The sequence below is a fragment of the Saccoglossus kowalevskii genome, chromosome 10, assembly GCF_978046115.1.
Source record: "Saccoglossus kowalevskii chromosome 10, keSacKowa6.1, whole genome shotgun sequence".
NCBI classification, from domain to species: domain Eukaryota; kingdom Metazoa; phylum Hemichordata; class Enteropneusta; family Harrimaniidae; genus Saccoglossus; species Saccoglossus kowalevskii.
Genome location: NC_140650.1, coordinates 31,718,769 through 31,739,024, shown reverse-complemented (window position 1 = coordinate 31,739,024; position 20,256 = coordinate 31,718,769). Strand labels below are relative to the sequence as shown.

The 20,256-nt window shown below is 33.8% G+C and overlaps 2 protein-coding genes across 2 annotated transcripts in view; one reads left to right on the top strand and one right to left on the bottom strand.

The window, feature by feature from the left end:
* LOC100369100 (uncharacterized) overlaps positions 1-8,646 on the bottom strand; it is a 28,460-nt gene extending 19,814 nt beyond the window's left edge. Inside the window, exon 1 of the mRNA XM_002739669.4 lies at positions 8,504-8,646. Coding sequence (XP_002739715.2) covers positions 8,504-8,597 — 94 coding nt within the window. The 5' untranslated portion in view covers positions 8,598-8,646. The remainder of the gene's footprint in view (positions 1-8,503) is intronic.
* Positions 8,647-10,094: 1,448 nt separating this feature from the next.
* Positions 10,095-18,064, top strand: LOC100368957 (uncharacterized). The gene is made up of 3 exons (XM_085504510.1): positions 10,095-11,191; positions 11,398-11,484; positions 13,836-18,064. Exons 1-3 carry the CDS (start codon positions 10,108-10,110, stop codon positions 14,357-14,359), a joined length of 1,695 nt encoding a protein of 564 aa, XP_085360636.1. The 5' UTR covers positions 10,095-10,107; the 3' UTR covers positions 14,360-18,064.
* Positions 18,065-20,256: the final 2,192 nt, after the last annotated feature.

The following is a 20,256-nucleotide window of genomic DNA, read 5'->3' as shown; positions in this document are numbered from 1 at the left end:
AATAAATAAGAACACTTGTCAGTCAAGATGAACACTAAAATGTACTTCGACAAACTTAGTAAAAAATATTTGAAATCAGAAATAATAATAACTGACATTTTACTAGTATTATACATTATTATTAACCAATGGAAACTATTTCTAAAGATGCAATAAATTCATTATTATTAATATTATCCAACATTACTACGTTTAACCCCACCCCCCCAAAAAAAAATGCGGAATCATGACTACAAGGGGATTTAATTTGTTTTGACCGTGACACAGTTTCCTGTTTGGTTTACTGCAACATAAGATCTACCATATTTCAAATTACAGGAACTAGACACAATCGTGAATGTTGTACCATCCAATTTGTTATGTAAAACCTACACACAGTCTCAAGATAAATGTATACCGGTCGGACGGTCGTTTTATTCAATGAAAAGTTAATGAGATATTTACCTTTTGTTTCATCACAAGAATTACAAATTTTTAAGTTAAATTAAACACATGCCAAAACTGAACTTGTCTGAGAACCTAACTGGTTAATAAAATTCCCCCTGATAACCTTTTCTATGATCAAAGGACGGTAAAAAGGATTAAAAATATAGCAATGTTAATGAGCAATAAATATATAAAACCCACTTTATGTCAAACACTCCAAAACTTACTGTTAATGTCAGTTAAAGGGTAAGACTAAGCAAACAACCTTCCAGACTAAAAACCTCCATAAATGTAGCGATTTGCAATTTGTTTTTTTACTACTGTAGATACCAGTATTCAATTTTTTCATCAGTATTATGTAGTCAATAACCTTGATATTCCAGCAGAGCATTGTGGGTAAAGTATGACATAACATGACTTCAAATGATTCTAAATCAAGAATTAATATGATATGGATATGCATTTTTAATATCAATGAGATGTGATATGCAGTGCATGTATCAATCGAACAAGTGTTGAACTTTGAACTTTCGAAAAGTTAAAAAACAAAAGAGCATGAATATATTTACCTGAAGACAACATGGTTTTACAAATTGGGGAATATTTATATAAAATGTTTTTTTTGGGAAACAGTGAGCTAACTTCTTACTATTTGTTTGTACTGTCATTTTAAACTATTTTATATGTTACAGAGGGTGTGCAAACAAGATTCCTACCCAAGGAAAGTCCCTTTAAACATTGCAATATGGCGAGACATTCTTCCTGGCACTATCAAATGATTTAATGTTATGAAAATGATTTGCGACACTTGTGACAATCTCACTTCCCCGGGCGCTACTTGATTTTGGACTAATTGTTGTCTGTCTTCATATACCAAAGAAGTTGTAAATTATACATATGAATGTTATTTGTTGTTGCTTCAAGTTGATATAAGCTGATGGGGTTATTGTAACACTGATAAAGACTTTCTCAGGAGATTTTAAAGTTACCCCTATAAATTTATTTGCACCTGCTGTAACACTTTATTGCAGTACACTGATATTCTAGTACCCATACATAAATCAGGATCTAAGTGCTCCCCGTCAAATTACAGGGGAATAGCTATCTCTAGCTGTCTGGGAAAATTATTCTTTCTTAGAACAAAAAAACATTCTTTCAAATAACCAATTTGGATTCAGGCGTGAATGTAGGACAACAGACAACATTTTCATCTTAAAAACGCTTATCAACAAATATATTTACCATAACAATAAAAAGGGCAATAAATTGTATGCCTGCTTTATTGATCTTCGAAAGGCCTTTGATAGTGTTTGGCATAATGGCCTTTTTCTTAAACTTCTTAATAAGGGTATTACTGGCCACATGTATAAAATTATTAAAAACATGTTTAGTAAAATTAAGTATAAAGTTAAATGAACACTAAACTGTTCTTTGACAAACTTACTTATACAAAATATTTGAAATCAGAAATAATAATAACTGACATTTTACTAGTATTATATGTATTGTACTTTATTATTAACATTGTATTGCTGTTAACCAATGGTAAAAATGCAATAAATTCATTATTATTATTATTATTATTATTATTATTATTATTATCATTATCAAAAATTACATTATCCAAAATAAGCCTGCAGAGAAAAAATTCATGGAATTGTTGCAGAATAAAAACATTATTATACCAGTAGCACAGTTCATAAGTAAAAGCTTTGAAGTCAGGAAGCAGGGTCTTACTTGACATCTTAATGCCTGCTGTCAATTTTGTAATTTCATATTAGATTCTGTAAAAGAGTTCTGGGTGTGCACAGGAAGGCATCTAATGACCCATGTAGAGGTGAATTAGGTCAATATCCACTTATATTGGATATTTGTGTTTCAGTTATGAAATATTATCAAAGACTAGTATGTAAAAAAAAAACAATTCTATCATTGATGCAGCCTATGAAGAATCCAAAACTCTTGTGCATGACCCATGGCTTAACTTTATACAAAAATTACTAGTCATAACTGATCTAACTAATTCAGACCCACATCAGAATAATTTTTGTGATATTTTTAAAGAGAAGCTCAAATGTTTGTACCGTAAGTGGAAAAACAATTTGTTGAACAATTGTAAGCTTGACTTTTACAGGTGTGCTAAAGAAAATTTTGAATTTGAACATTATTTGGAAAAAATTAAAAATAAAAATCATAGAATAGCTTATACTAAATTTAGAACTTCTGCACATTTTCTTCCCATTGAATCTGGTAGACATAAAGGCATTTTGAAGGAAAACAGGCTATGTAATCTCCATGAATGCAATGAAGTAGGGGATGAGAAACATTACATTTTATATTGTAATAATTGTCAAATCAAAGAACAAAGATCTAGATTCCTTGCAGCTTTATACATCTATGCCCCAAAGCTGGAAGATTTTAGCATGGATGAATTATTTCCTATTATTGTTTCAAGTAATGATTTTTTCATTCTTAGCATTTTTGCAAAATTTATTTTCAATATTCTTGATATGTTTTAGTACTGTAAGTTTTTGTTGTTCTGAATATTTTGTTTTGTTATAGTTATTTTTGGACTTTACTCAAGATTTCATTGGTACGTTCCAAATAAAAAATTCTATCTATCTATCTATTAGTTAGTATTTTAGAGATTTTGTATTATTTAGTAACTTAGTGATTGTATTTGTTATTTAGTATATTCTTTTTTCTTGTACTTTTTGACCATTTTCTTTCCCTCCGAGGATTGTGTAAGAGTCAATAAGTAAATAAATAAATAAATACTACGTTTGACCCCCCCCCCCCAAAAAAAAAAAATTCGGAACCATGACAAGGTTGTAGTAACCGTGACACAGTTTCCTGTTTGGTTTACTACAACATAAGATCTACCATATTTTAAATTACATGAACTAGACACAATCGTGAATGTTGTACCATCCAATGTGTTATGTAAAACCTACACTCGGCTGAAGCTAGCAGACACTCCCAGCAGACAGTGGAAGCTAGCAGACACACTAGCAGCCACAGTCTATCAGGCATACTAATGCTTTGAATCAAGGTTTATCACATCTTTTTGCATCACGTAATCACAGTTTGACATCAATATATTAATGTAAATGGCTAATATTCATTTAAACAGAGAAATTCTAACAAATGTACTCACTCCCCCTGAAAGTGTATCTCTATGTGAGTGTATATAAACACGATTCCCAATATTTTTTGGGAAATATTGAGTGTGCACCTTATCGACTTATATGGTATGAAACATACATGTATTGACTACAATTTGTGATAGGTGACATTTAATAATTAGCAGACAATTTTAAAATATGGAAATCATAATTATGGTAGAACTGCTCTTTTTGCTAGCAGACACTAATTAAATCACAAATTACAGTTAAAATATTGAGTGTGCACCTTAACCACCTATGTGGTATGAAACATACATGTATGGACTACAATTTGTGATAGGTGACATTTAATAATTAGCAGACAAATTTAAAATATGGAAATCATAATTGTGGTGGAACTGCTCTTTTTGCTAGCAGACACTAATTAAGTCACTAATTACAGTAAAAATATTGAGTGTGCACCTTAACCACTTATGTTATATGAAACATACATGTATTGACTACCATTTGTGATAGATGACATTTAATAATTAGCAGAAAATTTTAAAATATGGAAATCATAATTTTGGTAGAACTGCCCTATCTATTTGCTAGCAGACACTAATTAAGTCACAAATTACAGTAAAAATATTGAGTGTGCACCTTAACCACTTATCTGGTATGAAACATACATGTATTGACAACAATTTGTAATAGGTGACATTTAATAATTAGCAGACAATTTTAAAATATGGAAATCATAATTATGGTAGAACTGCCCTATCTATATGCTAGCAGACACTAATTAAGTCACTAATTACAGTAAAAATATTGAGTGTGCACCTTAACCACCTATGTGGTATGAAACATACATGTATTGACTACAATTTGTGATAGGTGACATTTAATAATTAGCAGACAATTTTAAAATATGGAAATCATAATTGTGGTGGAACTGCTCTTTTTGCTAGCAGACACTAATTAAGTCACTAATTACAGTAAAAATATTGAGTGTGCACCTTAACCACCTATGTGGTATGAAACATACATGTATGGACTACAATTTGTGATAGGTGACATTTAATAATGTGTCTGCTAGCAAAAAGAGCAGTTCTACCATAATTATGATTTCCATATTTTAAAATTGTCTGCTAATTATTAAATGTCACCTATCACAAATTGTAGTCCATACATGTATGTTTCATACCACATAGGTGGTTAAAGTGCACACTCAATATTTTTACTGTAATTTGTGACTTAATTAGTGTCTGCTAGCAAAAAGGGCAGTTCCACCACAATTATGATTTGCATATTTTAAAATTGTCTGCTAATTATTAAATGTCACCTATTACAAATTGTAGTCAATACATGTATGTTTCATACCAGATAGGTGGTTAAGGTGCACACTCAATATTTTAACTGTAATTTGTGATTTAATTAGTGTCTGCTAGCATATAGATAGGGCAGTTCTACCATAATTATGATTTCCATATTTTAAAATTTTCTGCTAATTATTAAATGTCACCTATCAAAAATGGTAGTCAATACATGTATGTTTCATATAACATAAGTGGTTAAGGTGCACACTCAATATTTTTACTGTAATTAGTGACTTAATTAGTGTCTGCTAGCAAATAGATAGGGCAGTTCTACCACAATTATGATTTCCATATTTTAAAATTGTCTGCTAATTATTAAATGTCACCTATCACAAATTGTAGTCCATACATGTATGTTTCATACCACATAGGTGGTTAAGGTGCACACTCAATATTTTTACTGTAATTAGTGACTTAATTAGTGTCTGCTAGCATATAGATAGGGCAGTTATACCACAATTATGATTTCCATATTTTAAAATTTTCTGCTAATTATTAAATGTCACCTATCACAAATGGTAGTCAATACATGTATGTTTCATATAACATAAGTGGTTAAGGTGCACACTCAATATTTTAACTGTAATTGGTGACTTAATTGGTGTCTGCTAGCAAATAGATAGGGCAGTTCTACCACAATTATGATTTCCATATTTTAAAATTGTCTGCTAATTATTAAATGTCACCTATCACAAATTGTAGTCAATACATGTATGTTTCATACCACATAAGTGGTTAAAGTGCACACTCAATATTTTTACTGTAATTTGTGACTTAATTAGTGTCTGCTAGCAAAAAGGGCAGTTCCACCACAATTATGATTTGCATATTTTAAAATTGTCTGCTAATTATTAAATGTCACCTATTACAAATTGTAGTCAATACATGTATGTTTCATACCACATAGGTGGTTAAGGTGCACACTCAATATTTTTACTGTAATTTGTGACTTAATTAGTGCCTGCTAGCAAATAGATAGGGCAGTTCTACCATAATTATGATTTCCATATTTTAAAATTTTCTGCTAATTATTAAATGTCACCTATCACAAATGGTAGTCAATACATGTATGTTTCATATAACATAAGTGGTTAAGGTGCACACTCAATATTTTTACTGTAATTAGTGACTTAATTAGTGTCTGCTAGCAAAAAGAGCAGTTCCACCACAATTATGATTTCCATATTTTAAAATTGTCTGCTAATTATTAAATGTCACCTAACACAAATTGTAGTCCATACATGTATGTTTCATACCACATAGGTGGTTAAGGTGCACACTCAATATTTTAACTGTAATTTGTGATTTAATTAGTGTCTGCTAGCAAAAAGAGCAGTTCTACCATAATTATGATTTCCATATTTTAAAATTGTCTGCTAATTATTAAATGTCACCTATCACAAATTGTAGTCCATACATGTATGTTTCATACCACATAGGTGGTTAAGGTGCACACTCAATATTTTTACTGTAATTAGTGACTTAATTAGTGTCTGCTAGCAAATAGATAGGGCAGTTCTACCACAATTATGATTTCCATATTTTAAAATTGTCTGCTAATTATTAAATGTCACCTATCACAAATTGTAGTCCATACATGTATGTTTCATACCACATAGGTGGTTAAGGTGCACACTCAATATTTTTACTGTAATTAGTGACTTAATTAGTGTCTGCTAGCATATAGATAGGGCAGTTATACCACAATTATGATTTCCATATTTTAAAATTGTCTGCTAATTATTAAATGTCACCTATTACAAATTGTTGTCAATACATGTATGTTTCAAACCAGATAAGTGGTTAAGGTGCACACTCAATATTTTAACTGTAATTGGTGACTTAATTGGTGTCTGCTAGCAAATAGATAGGGCAGTTCTACCACAATTATGATTTCCATATTTTAAAATTTTCTGCTAATTATTAAATGTCACCTATCACAAATGGTAGTCAATACATGTATGTTTCATATAACATAAGTGGTTAAGGTGCACACTCAATATTTTAACTGTAATTGGTGACTTAATTGGTGTCTGCTAGCAAATAGATAGGGCAGTTCTACCACAATTATGATTTCCATATTTTAAAATTGTCTGCTAATTATTAAATGTCACCTATCACAAATTGTAGTCAATACATGTATGTTTCATACCACATAAGTGGTTAAAGTGCACACTCAATATTTTTACTGTAATTTGTGACTTAATTAGTGTCTGCTAGCAAAAAGGGCAGTTCTACCACAATTATGATTTCCATATTTTAAAATTGTCTGCTAATTATTAAATGTCACCTATCACAAATTGTAGTCCATACATGTATGTTTCATACCAGATAAGTGGTTAAGGTGCACACTCAATATTTTTACTGTAATTTGTGACTTAATTAGTGTCTGCTAGCAAAAAGAGCAGTTCCACCACAATTATGATTTCCATATTTTAAAATTGTCTGCTAATTATTAAATGTCACCTATCACAAATTGTTGTCAATACATGTATGTTCCATACCACATAGGTGGTTAAGGTGCACACTCAATATTTTAACTGTAATTTGTGATTTAATTAGTGTCTGCTAGCAAAAAGAGCAGTTCTACCATAATTATGATTTCCATATTTTAAAATTGTCTGCTAATTATTAAATGTCACCTATCACAAATTGTAGTCCATACATGTATGTTTCATACCACATAGGTGGTTAAGGTGCACACTCAATATTTTTACTGTAATTAGTGACTTAATTAGTGTCTGCTAGCAAATAGATAGGGCAGTTCCACCACAATTATGATTTCCATATTTTAAAATTGTCTGCTAATTATTAAATGTCACCTATCACAAATTGTAGTCCATACATGTATGTTTCATACCACATAGGTGGTTAAGGTGCACACTCAATATTTTTACTGTAATTAGTGACTTAATTAGTGTCTGCTAGCAAAAAGAGCAGTTCCACCACAATTATGATTTCCATATTTTAAAATTGTCTGCTAATTATTAAATGTCACCTAACACAAATTGTAGTCCATACATGTATGTTTCATACCACATAGGTGGTTAAGGTGCACACTCAATATTTTAACTGTAATTTGTGATTTAATTAGTGTCTGCTAGCAAAAAGAGCAGTTCTACCATAATTATGATTTCCATATTTTAAAATTGTCTGCTAATTATTAAATGTCACCTATCACAAATTGTAGTCAATACATGTATGTTTCATACCATATATGTGGATAAGGTGCACACTCAATATTTCCCAAAAAATATTGGGAATAGTGTTTATATACACTCACATAGAGATACACTTTCAGGGGGAGTGAGTACATTTGTTAGAATTTCTCTGTTTAAATGAATATTAGCCATTTATATTAATATATTGATGTCAAACTATGATTACGTGATGCAAAAAGATGTGATAAACTTTGATTCAAAGCATTATTATGCCTTATAGACTGTGGCTGCTAGTGTGTCTGCTAGCTTCCACTGTCTGCTGGGAGTGTCTGCTAGCTTCAGCCGAGTAAAACCTACACACAGTCTCAAGATAAATGTATATCGGTACGTCAGATGGTCGTTTTATTCAATGAAAGGTTAATGAGACATTTACCTTTTGTTTCTTCATCGGATCGTACTCTTGATTTGGCAGAAGAGGACGTCGCTATGAGGATAGAAACAGACCAAACGATGACAAGCGACGACATCGTCTTCTGAGTCGTAAACTTCAGGCAGCTGTCATCTGTACGTGGCCATTTTGTAAATGACACGTCACATCGACTCTAGAGGGCGGGATTTACAGCACAAGAGATTGTGCGTTGTAAAGTTGTACGTTGACGATGGATTTTATGAAAATTTCAAATTTGATTTAAATATCATAATAATGTAATAATATAGAGATAACCGTACTGCTGATTGTGAAATTGAATGACATTTTGTCAACGTTTTAATTAAAATCCTAGTAAAAATCGTCAAAAAGATATATTTGGGCGGGGTGGGGGTGGGGGCTTATATCATTACTTTATTCATTACTTCCAATCATGCGTAATAGTCTTATTTCATCACCTATCGAAATATTGCATTTTACACATTTTTTTAGAGTTAACGATGGTCTAATTTATTATCAATGTAAAGTTATATATTGTTACCCTGAATAAATATGGAAACGTATCCTCACAGAGGCAATATGTACGAGAACATATGGACATGACATTAGATTATCATTTTATTCCAGCCAAAATTGGGACATTCAAGATAGATACACTCGAATGGCAATGTAATTAAAATAAAAAAAAATATCATATGTATGTATTTAATTATTTATTTTCATAAATCACATTATACTTTATTTTTATTTATTTGCTGTTGAGCCAAGCAAGATCTACGTGATGAAAATGAGAATAAAAAATACTATTACAAAAAAATAATATATATACAATGAATTATATGATCAAAAGTAAGAATACGTACTATTCCAGGGACAATTTCCGCATTTCTGCATTCGCTTTTCTCTTAGTAATAAAAAAATGATAAACAGTATGATATGCGTCTCCATGATGAATGAAGAAACACTAAAATTATATATATTATATTACTTTGAGTAACATTTCTTTATATGGACGTTGTTATTGTCAGTGGAGTAGATGCAACACTAAGAATACAGTAGACTATACTAGAATGCAACGTATTGATACCGATTTTATTAATATTTACTCAATGTTACAGAGATTGTTCCATAGAAATACTAGTAGATGACTCTGGTAGACCGGTAACTGGTCGACCCCTGGCCGAAGTTGGAGCAGAGAATTTACTTTTTCGTTCTCTGACTGACTAAATTTACTCACTTTTAAACATATGAAATTAGCAAGGTAAATTAAAAGAAATTCAACAACAATATACTGTTACAGTAACATCTTTAGAATTAACTCAATACAATTCTGTCATTAAATAAATCTGTGTTAATGATAATAATATTCACAGTGCCCCGAACATCGGAATTGATTAGCATAATTCCTTTTTTTGACTCCTTTTACCTTTTATAAAATCTTTGTACATACTAGTATATCCTTAGATTTACGTATTATTATAATACATTACATGGGTAATATATAAATATATTATACTGCAATGTTTTTGGCAATCGCGGGCTTGGTCCTTTCGATAAGGTCAGGCAAGGTGTTGTCACATGACTGTTTAAACGTTGATAGAACAAACATAATGTATGTCGTTGTGGCATGTACTATTATTTTGTGGACGAGAGTCATCGCCGAGGATCCCAGCCAATCGAACCACGTTCATATAATTGATACAGACGATTCGTCATGGAAGTTTTCTACAAATTCTACGTCCGAGGAAGCTCCGTGTTTTACAGAGACATACTGCGGACCTGTTGAAGGACGGTTAAATAATGGCGTCCACATTTTCAAAGGAATCCCTTATGCAAAGCCACCTATAGGCCAACTGCGTTGGAAACCACCCGTACCTCTAACTAATGGCGATGGCTGCTGGAAAGGAACTCTGAAGGCCCTCGAGTTCAGCAAGTGGTGTTTTCAAGACCAACCAGTTCTTGGGAGGGTAGGTGACGAGGATTGTCTTTACCTTAATATCTACACCCCTTCACTCGACCTCTCAGCGAAGCTACCCGTAATGGTCTGGATACATGGCGGGTATATGATGTTTTCAAGTGCAGCTGAGGTTGGTTACCACCCACACGAGAAGACCGTACAACAAACAGGCATGGTGTATGTGACGTTCAACTACAGATTAAATGCTTTTGGATTCTTGGCACTCAACCTATTGTCGGAACGGTCTATAACGAACACGTCTGGAAACTACGGGTTTATGGATCAAATATTAGTTCTAGAATGGGTCCAACGTAACATACGATATTTTGGTGGCGATCCTGATTTGGTCACAATATTTGGACAGAGTTCAGGCGGAACGTCTGTTTGGGCGATGATGGTATCTCCTCTGGCTAAAGGTCTCTTCCATCGGGCCTGGATGTCAAGTTCATCAAGTGTATTCAACGCCACATTGGAACAAGCAGAAAAAGATAATTTAGTGTTTTTGCATAGATCAAACTGCAGCGATGCCGAGTGCTTGTATTCCCTGACACCAAGTCAAGTTATGGATGCAGTTCCTATTGATATATATCCTTACTGGGTTCCAGCCGATGCGTGTGATTTACCAACGAAAGGCTTGCTATACGGCCCTATATGTATAGTCGATGGTTTGGTCGTACCAAATGCTCCACTGGAAATTTGGCAGCAGGGAAAAGGAAATGATGTTCCGCTAATCATAGGTATATTCATTCATTCATCAATCCACTCACTCACTCACTCACTTACTCGTCCACTCACTCACAGTTTTATAGTATTTATCACATTTTACAATATTTTATAATTTTATTTCCTTCTACAACAGTACATGTATAGAAACCAAAGCAGAATTGTCACATTTTCTTTGAGGTTGAAATAAGCTATATTCTATTCATTTTATATTGTATAGGTTCAACTGCACAGGAAGTAGATTTTCTTCCCTCTGATATGACCATACGGTCATGGGACTGGGATGAATACACCAAACAAGTCACAGGTACGTTCAACAAGCCGGTAGGCTGGTTGGCGATCCGCTCCGCTCAAAAACAAGCAACATGTTTTTTGGCTGTTTCCATGGTGACATAAACGTGAAGCTGATGTCGGTTTATAACTAATACGAAGTTCACAAACACCATTCAGTCTTTAGAAGTCACTTAGTTTAGTACTAGGACCACAGTTACTCTCTCCTAGTAGAGTGACTGTGCTAGGACGTATTCTGCTGTTACATTTATTATTTCCAACCGTTTTGCGATAGCATTTTTTAGAATGAAGCGTTTCCCGTAAATGCTGGAAAGTGAAATAATGAAATAACGAAATGGTAAATATTTACCTAAATTGCAGTGTGTTGGCCTTCATAACAATATACTTCATAATGCAAAACACTAGTCACAGTGAGTAATTTAAATATACGACTACTAATCGAAAAATGTGACCACAGTCCAGAATTTCAGACTGATATTAAGCAACCTAAGAGCATATCAGAAGCATTTACTCTAAAATATAAAAAAAGAACTGCAGTCAAAAGTCAAGAATGCCAGCAAATAAAGGACTCTGTCCCACAATCCTTTGTGCGCGTTATTACGGACACGCGCAAAAAACTGTACCACGCTTGTCAAATCTGGGTCAAATATACAGTACGCTACTATCTTGCCACAGATTGTTTAGTAGTGGAGTGTTCGGTGACCATTGAATTAGCCCGTGATTCATATTTTATGTGTATTAATTTATTCATCAATTTTCGTGACTGACAGTACTGCCCAAATTTTAGTCAAAAAACGCAACTGGTGAAACGGAAGAGCATCGCCAGGCGATGGACGCAGGGCTCTTTGGCAACGACCACATAGAGGTCAAAATACGCGTTCTATTTTTACGCGTTAAATTTGGCTCTTCCCTTTCGCCCCCTCCGGAATGTTCTACTTTTGCAGCCTAATAGCAGGTTTTTCGAAAAACGTCTAAAAAACACAAGAATTAGTAGAAATGTTCCTGTTTTGGGCGGATTATTGATAGAGATAAATGTCTTTATTACAAAAATGCTGAAAAACCGTGAGTTGTTGCCTTAGTTATTTTTTTATTGGCGAAAAACTGCGAACTCGGCAAATTTGGTTGCACAACTTCCCTTTATCATATACACCCAGCGACACCGATGCCAGCTGACTGTGTACAAAATTGGTAGGAGGTAATACATTTGGGGCGAAAGTATTCAAAAATCAGTTTTTGGATGTTGCAATGGCAGTGGTGGGCCAGGATTTTTTTCCAATTAGTGACGGCACAACCTACCTGTGAAGTATGAACAAAACCAGCCGAGCCGTTGCTGGTGAAAAGTTACCCCAACTTTGGGGTCAAATTTCTCGGTAATGAAAACAGATATCAAAAATTCAAATGGTAACTTTGTGCCCACACTCAAGCTGAGTAGAATGAGCTATGTTTGAAGTGTTTTATCCTAAATTTGTAGGAGGAGATACATTTGGCGCGAAGCTATCCAAAAATCAGTTTTTTGGCTGTTGCTATGGCAACGGTGGGGGCAAAAATTTTTTTCAGATTTTTCCTTATAACTAGGGTTAAGGTGTGACCTACCTGCCAAGTTTGAACGAAATCGGCCAAGCCAAAAAAATCACAGAAGAAATAGTACGTGAACACTGGAACACTGGAAATGTACACACACAGACACACACACACACAAAACGACAAAAGTGATTATAAGGGCAATCCTAGCGGAGCGGATCGCCAACACATTGTTTGATTGATAAAGATGCAATATGGCCGAGAACATGTATAGTTTGTATTTTTGATGTGTGACGCTGTATGATGATGATGATGATGATGACGATTAATAAATTGAACTATGATTTGTCAAAATCTTAAACTTTTTTCTTGTAGCACACATATGAAAATTCATTAAAAACACTATTTTGTAAAACGTGTACGTGTGCACCGGGCATTGGTACTTGAAATAACTGTACATGCATAGGAGGGGTTTTATTGTTTTATTTTGATGCCATGCACACGCTTTCGTCCATACTGCATGTTTAATTGTGTAGGTATTCAGAGAGGTTTGTAACGGTCATCCGATGCGTAAGAACACATGTCCGAGGCTTATAAAGTTATAAAGTACTTATTTCTATAGATTTATAAGTGTTTAAAATCAACATTAAAACTAAGAATTCATTCGCTCCATGCAATACTAGGTCAGAAGTACACCGTGAATCATTAATTTCATGTTTGCAGAGCGTAGTATGGTCATTGCCAGCCTCTCTGAATATCTGCATAATTTGTTGATGCAATATCGGAATATGGACGAAAACTTATCTAAACACACGAGAATACTATTAATTTATTTTTCCCGAGCAGAAAGACTGGATACATTCGGCGAGGCGGTCACAATGGAAGCCATGAAACTATACCCCCACGACGACCCGGATGCAACCCCCGAACTCATTTATACGACTATGGGAAGTGACATTCGTGTTATTTGTGGCAATGATATTGTTGCCATGGAAGCGGCAAAATCATTGACATCGCCTGTTTATAGATACATTGTAACGTTAAGTCCGTCTCGACCCTTTTCATTCTTTGGGTTGCCATGGGAACCCCGTTACGCTTTTCACATGTGGGACGTGTTTGCATTTTTCGGAAACGTTCCATTTTTTCTTCCAGCTCACACAAAAAACGACATGGCTTTTCAAAATCTTCTTCAAGGTTTATTGACCAATTTTGCAAAAGAAGGCACCATGCCAACATCGGCGAAATGGGAACCATTCCCCTCGCAAGTTGCAATTTTGTCGACCAACGTAACAACCGTGCACCGTTATCACGAGCGTCAGTGTAATTTCTGGACGGACAATGGTTTTTATGCATACTCCCATGTAAATTAGATAGTCAATAGCGATATTAGCTTGTGTATTAACCCAGTATATTGGAAACTTCATCCACATATTAGCGTCATCATACGATAACTTTCAGGTCAAAAATATCGAAAAAAATCTTGAGTTGTGGTGGCACAAAAAATCATAGCGTAATGGGGGAGAACGTTTGTTTCTAACTCAACTAACTATCTGATAGCATTGATTGGTCTACCTGTTAACTTATTAGGTGCGTATTTTTCAGATTACAATGGCGGTTTACAAGTGATTGATATGGTTACCAATTACACCATGTTACTAAAATTTGAAAAACAACTTGCATATGTATTCAGATGTTGTTAGGCGTGATGTCACTAACGAAGAGAATTAAAAGTTTCTAATATGACTTTCCGAACTCAGATATCTTAAACCACACCTGTAACGTCATACTACTTGTATTGCCCTTAGCGGCGTTTATTTACCCAATTGCCGTGGATCAGAGAACTATTTCATTATTCATGGCATTGTACCATGTGCCTATCATTCTACAGTTACTCTTGATCTGCCATTGAAAGAATGTGTTCGTGGGCCATCTTACTTGAAACTAAACAGTAGTATAATAAGACAAAGAGTATTGGAAAAAACGAATGATTTAGTACAAGAAGGAATCGAAATTCAGTATCTACGGAATGATGTAGTGGAATTGGATAAAATTAAACAAGAATCAATAAGATGTAGAACAAAAATGAGCTGCTGAACAAAGAAAAGAGGTGTTACAATTATAAAAGAATATATCAATAGGAACTGCATCCATAACTTGACTTGGTGTCAGGGAATACAAGCACTCGGCATCGCTGCAGAACTAGAAAAAGTATAATCGATAAAATAACCGGTAAGTTACACTGACAGATGAACGATATGATAAGAAGATATGATAAAATCTACAGTAAGGTACACATTTTCTTATTAATGTATATCTTCTCTACAGCAAGTTACACATCATTTTAGTAATGTATATCTTCTCTACAGTAAGGTACAAATCCCCATAGTAATGTATATCTTCTCTACAACAAGGTACAAATCCCCATAGTAATGTATATCTTCTCTACAACAAGGTACAAATCCCCATAGTAATGTATATCTTCTCTACAACAAGGTACAAATCCCCATAGTAATGTATATCTTCTCTACAACAAGGTACAAATCCCCATAGTAATGTATATCTTCTTTACAGTAAGGTACAAATCCCCATAGTAATGTATATCTTCTTTATAGTAAGGTACAAATCCCCATAGTAATGTATATCTTCTTTACAGTAAGGTACAAATCCTCATAGTAATGTATATCTTCTTTACAGTAAGGTACAAATCCTCTTAGTAATGTATATCTTCTCTACAGTAAGGTACAAATCCCCATAGTAATGTATATCTTCTTTATAGTAAGGTACAAATCCCCATAGTAATGTATATCTTCTTTATAGTAAGGTACAAATCCCCATAGTAATGTATATCTTCTTTACAGTAAGGTACAAATCCTCTTAGTAATGTATATCTTCTTTATAGTAAGGTACAAATCCCCATAGTAATGTATATCTTCTTTACAGTAAGGTACAAATCCTCATAGTAATGTATATCTTCTTTACAGTAAGGTACAAATCCCCATAGTAATGTATATCTTCTTTATAGTAAGGTACAAATCCTCATAGTACCGGTAATGTATATCTTCTTTACAGTAAGGTACAAATCCTCATAGTAATGTATATCTTCTTTACAGCAAGGTACAAATCCCCATAGTAATGTATATCTTCTTTATAGTAAGGTACAAATCCTCTTAGTAATGTATATCTTCTTTACAGTAAGGTACAAATCCTCATAGTAATGTATATCTTCTCTACAGCAAGGTACAAATCCCCATAGTAATGTATATCTTCTTTATAGTAAGGTACAAATCCTCATAGTAATGTATATCTTCTTTACAGTAAGGTACAAATCCTCATAGTAATGTATATCTTCTCTACAGCAAGGTACAAATCCTCTTAGTATTGTATATCTTCTTTACAGTAAGGTACAAATCCTCATAGTAATGTATATCTTCTCTACAGCAAGGTACAAATCCTCATAGTAATGTATATCTTCTCTACAGCAAGGTACAAATCCTCTTAGTAATGTATATCTTCTTTACAGTAAGGTACAAATCCTCATAGTAATGTATATCTTCTCTACAGTAAGGTACAAATCCTCATAGTAATGTATATCTTCTTTATAGTAAGGTACAAATCCTCATAGTAATGTATATCTTCTTTACAGTAAGGTACAAATCCTCATAGTAATGTATATCTTCTCTACAGTAAGGTACAAATCCCCATAGTAATGTATATCTTCTTTACAGTAAGGTACAAATCCTCATAGTAATGTATATCTTCTTTATAGTAAGGTACAAATCCCCATAGTAATGTATATCTTCTTTACAGTAAGGTACAAATCCTCATAGTAATGTATATCTTCTTTACAGTAAGGTACAAATCCCCATAGTAATGTATATCTTCTCTACAGTAAGGTACAAATCCTCATAGTAATGTATATCTTCTTTACAGTAAGGTACAAATCCTCTTAGTAATGTATATCTTCTTTACAGTAAGGTACAAATCCTCATAGTAATGTATATCTTCTTTACAGTAAGGTACAAATCCTCATAGTAATGTATATCTTCTCTACAGCAAGGTACAAATCCTCATAGTAATGTATATCTTCTTTACAGCAAGGTACAAATCCCCATACTAATGTATATCTTTTCTACAGTAAGGTACAAACCTCTTAGGAATTTTTGTCTACAGTAATGTACATTTCTTTTAGAATTTAAAAACAAAGGGTTTGAGCCGATTTATTTATTTATGAACTGGACACTTCGTGGCGCGAGTCTCGTTGTGTTGTGATTAATGATATTTCGCACACATATGTGATAATTTTTGTATTTACTTTGCTTATTACGACGTTTGCATTTAAAGTTGTGATAATTTTTCAGTACATGCATGTACGCTCAAAAAATACTCATCAAATATTAGTACGAGATTTTTTTATAAAACCGAGACAAGAAACTGAAAGCATTATTTTCACCTGCCATAAAGATAAATTGTTCCTATTCTCGTAACTACATGTGAGAATCAACTTTTTTCTCATCACCTTTTTGTTCTCAGAATGTTTCATCCCAACCGATTTATCAAATGGAAACCCCTTATAGAAAACCATCCAATCCAAACGATGTGATGAATTTGTTTTTGCGTATCTGTTAATCGACTTAATTAGTTGATTACGAGTGAACGGCTGTGTTATGTCTGGCATCGTTTAGGCCATTTGAGGTTCTGGACGGAACTCGACTCAGTGATTTGGAACTAATTACGAGATAACCGTCGCTATTTGGACTCCTATTTCTGACAGTTAGTATTCGCAATTATCAATGTAGTGAACGATTAATCAAAAGATATGACGTATTCAGTACTTAGTTTGATTGGCTGTATGATTGAAGGTTACGCCCTAGAGTCTTTTTACTGCTTTGTAATTGGTTAGAGTTTTGAAAATGAATAAAGAGTTTTTAGTTGGTCTTGGCGAATACAGCACGACAGACGCAGTGCAGTCCTGGAGAGTCTTGGGTCAGCATTGCGATAGTCTTGGGGATTTTTCCCCAGGGCGCTGTGTCTTATAGAGTGCTCGACTGATCGACTAAGACGAGAGTTGAAACGTATTTTGCTGTGTTTCTTATTTGACTGTAAAGTTTAAGTGACGATTCCCGATCCCGTACCTCAAGGGGACGCGATAGAGAGACGAGACGAGATTCCCCCCTGACAAGTGTGGAGAACCCCGAGTAGAAGATTTTCCCCCTGATAACGACTTGAAACGTCATCTAACCACCCGTAACTTTTTAAAACACACGTGCTTGCCGATCAGGTAATTTGCTCAAACATACAGTACAACAGGGCGGACTTTTAAAATAATTTATAAAGATTTTGTTATATATAAGTACATTGTATATAACGGAATCGATGTGGAGAATTGTCCATGGTAATTCCAAACAGTCTATAACTATTTGTGAGTGTGTTGTTTGCTGGAGAGTTTGCGTGATACAATATCAAGAACACCAGTGAATTATCACCCAATATAGTATACACGATGTATCTAAAACACAAAATTACCCCTAAACGCATCTGTCATGGTCAGGCTACAATGTCAGATAACTTGGTGAGCATGTTTATACAGCTGTCGAATTGACAAAATAATGGCCAACACTCAACAACGAAGATATGACCAGAGTAGTGACTTGTATATTCCATTGGAGGGGGTGTAGCCTATCTGCTCATTGTTACATTGAAGTGAAATGGTGGCACTGGTAGCATCTAATACATGCTCTTTGAATCTGGTATGGTTATTGTGCCGATTGAAAGTAGGAAATGATAGCCATGACCAGTATATGCCATCGTACCCAGCCTTCAATTAGGTATGCAGTACAGATACACCTGTTACAACTGGTACAATGCCTATTCTCCAGGCAACTTTGTTAAGAAAACCAATGAGAGGTTCAACCAGGTATTACACGAGAGAGGTATATCGTAATATTGCTAAACATCTACATGAAGATGATGATGAGTGATAGTCATCAAGCAAAATATGATGAAACTAATGCATGGAACTTGTTGACAAGTTCAGATTTAGTGTCATTTTTAATATGCAGTAAAATGTCAGAAATTGGTGACGATAGTGGAAATAATGATGAAGTGGGTGGTCATGATGATTAGAAGTTGATATTACTAGCCACTAATAATGTTATTACTGATGAGATACATGAAGACCTTTTGTCTGCAAAACAGCATTGGTGTGAAGCTGGTTGCTGAAACTTTAAAATGCGTTTTGTTGAGAAATATATATCTTTGCTTGCTTCATTTAAAAAAAATCGAAAAGCATTGCAAATCTTGATTAATCGTAAGTCAGCACAACAAGCAATATCAACAAATCTAAAAGACTTCTAATTAGTTAAGGTTGTTCAATGTTCAGAAATCAGCTCGAGTTGTAGATATGTTAAAGATTAAAACTTGAACTTTCTTGTGTGCACTAGTCTGATCTACTTGGAATTCTAGCTAAAGATATAAAGACTTATTCGAGTCCGACAATAACGTGTTTGCCTGGTCTGGATTTTCACACTGCTTAAGGTAGAGATGCATGTTCGTGGGCACTTTGGAGTGAAATTTTTTTTATGCTTGTTATTATCCAAACAGTCTTGGCTTATAGACTGTTAAAATTTTGTAGAATTGTGATTAGTGGAACATACTCAAAAAACGATTTTAAAATATAGATGACAGGTGCAAACATTCTCTCTTTTCAATGCTTAGCAAGATTTAGCAAGGCTGTACATAAATAATAAAAAAGAAACATGATGAAAAAAAGAAATGACGGGATCCATTATATTATGCACTATATTTCACTTTTAACAAAACGATAATACATTTAAATTTGGAACTGTTACAGCCATTTTAATTATGAGCATTAGCAAACTTCTTACTGAGTGAATTGTTATCCAAATTAGCAATTATCTTTTTAGTGCACATTCCAGAACTTTAAAAAAAATAGCTCCTAGACGCTTTGGCCTTTTGTTTTGAAATTTTCACAAATGATTGACAATGTGTTTATCTTTAAAACGCCGTCGGGGCATTGTTTTTGGTTGAACAGTGTTACAACAATTGTACAGACAACTAGCCTGGGTGTTAATTTATGCATAAACTTGAAGTTGTGAAATTTGAGATGCTGCCCTGCAAAATTGACAACTGGTAGACAGTTTTCAAGACGGCACTTTCTTCATAGTAACCAGATGTACCCATAAACCAATTTTGACAGGAAACAGAAGCATGGTTTAGAAGCTAATTTTTTTTAAATCACTTTTGACCA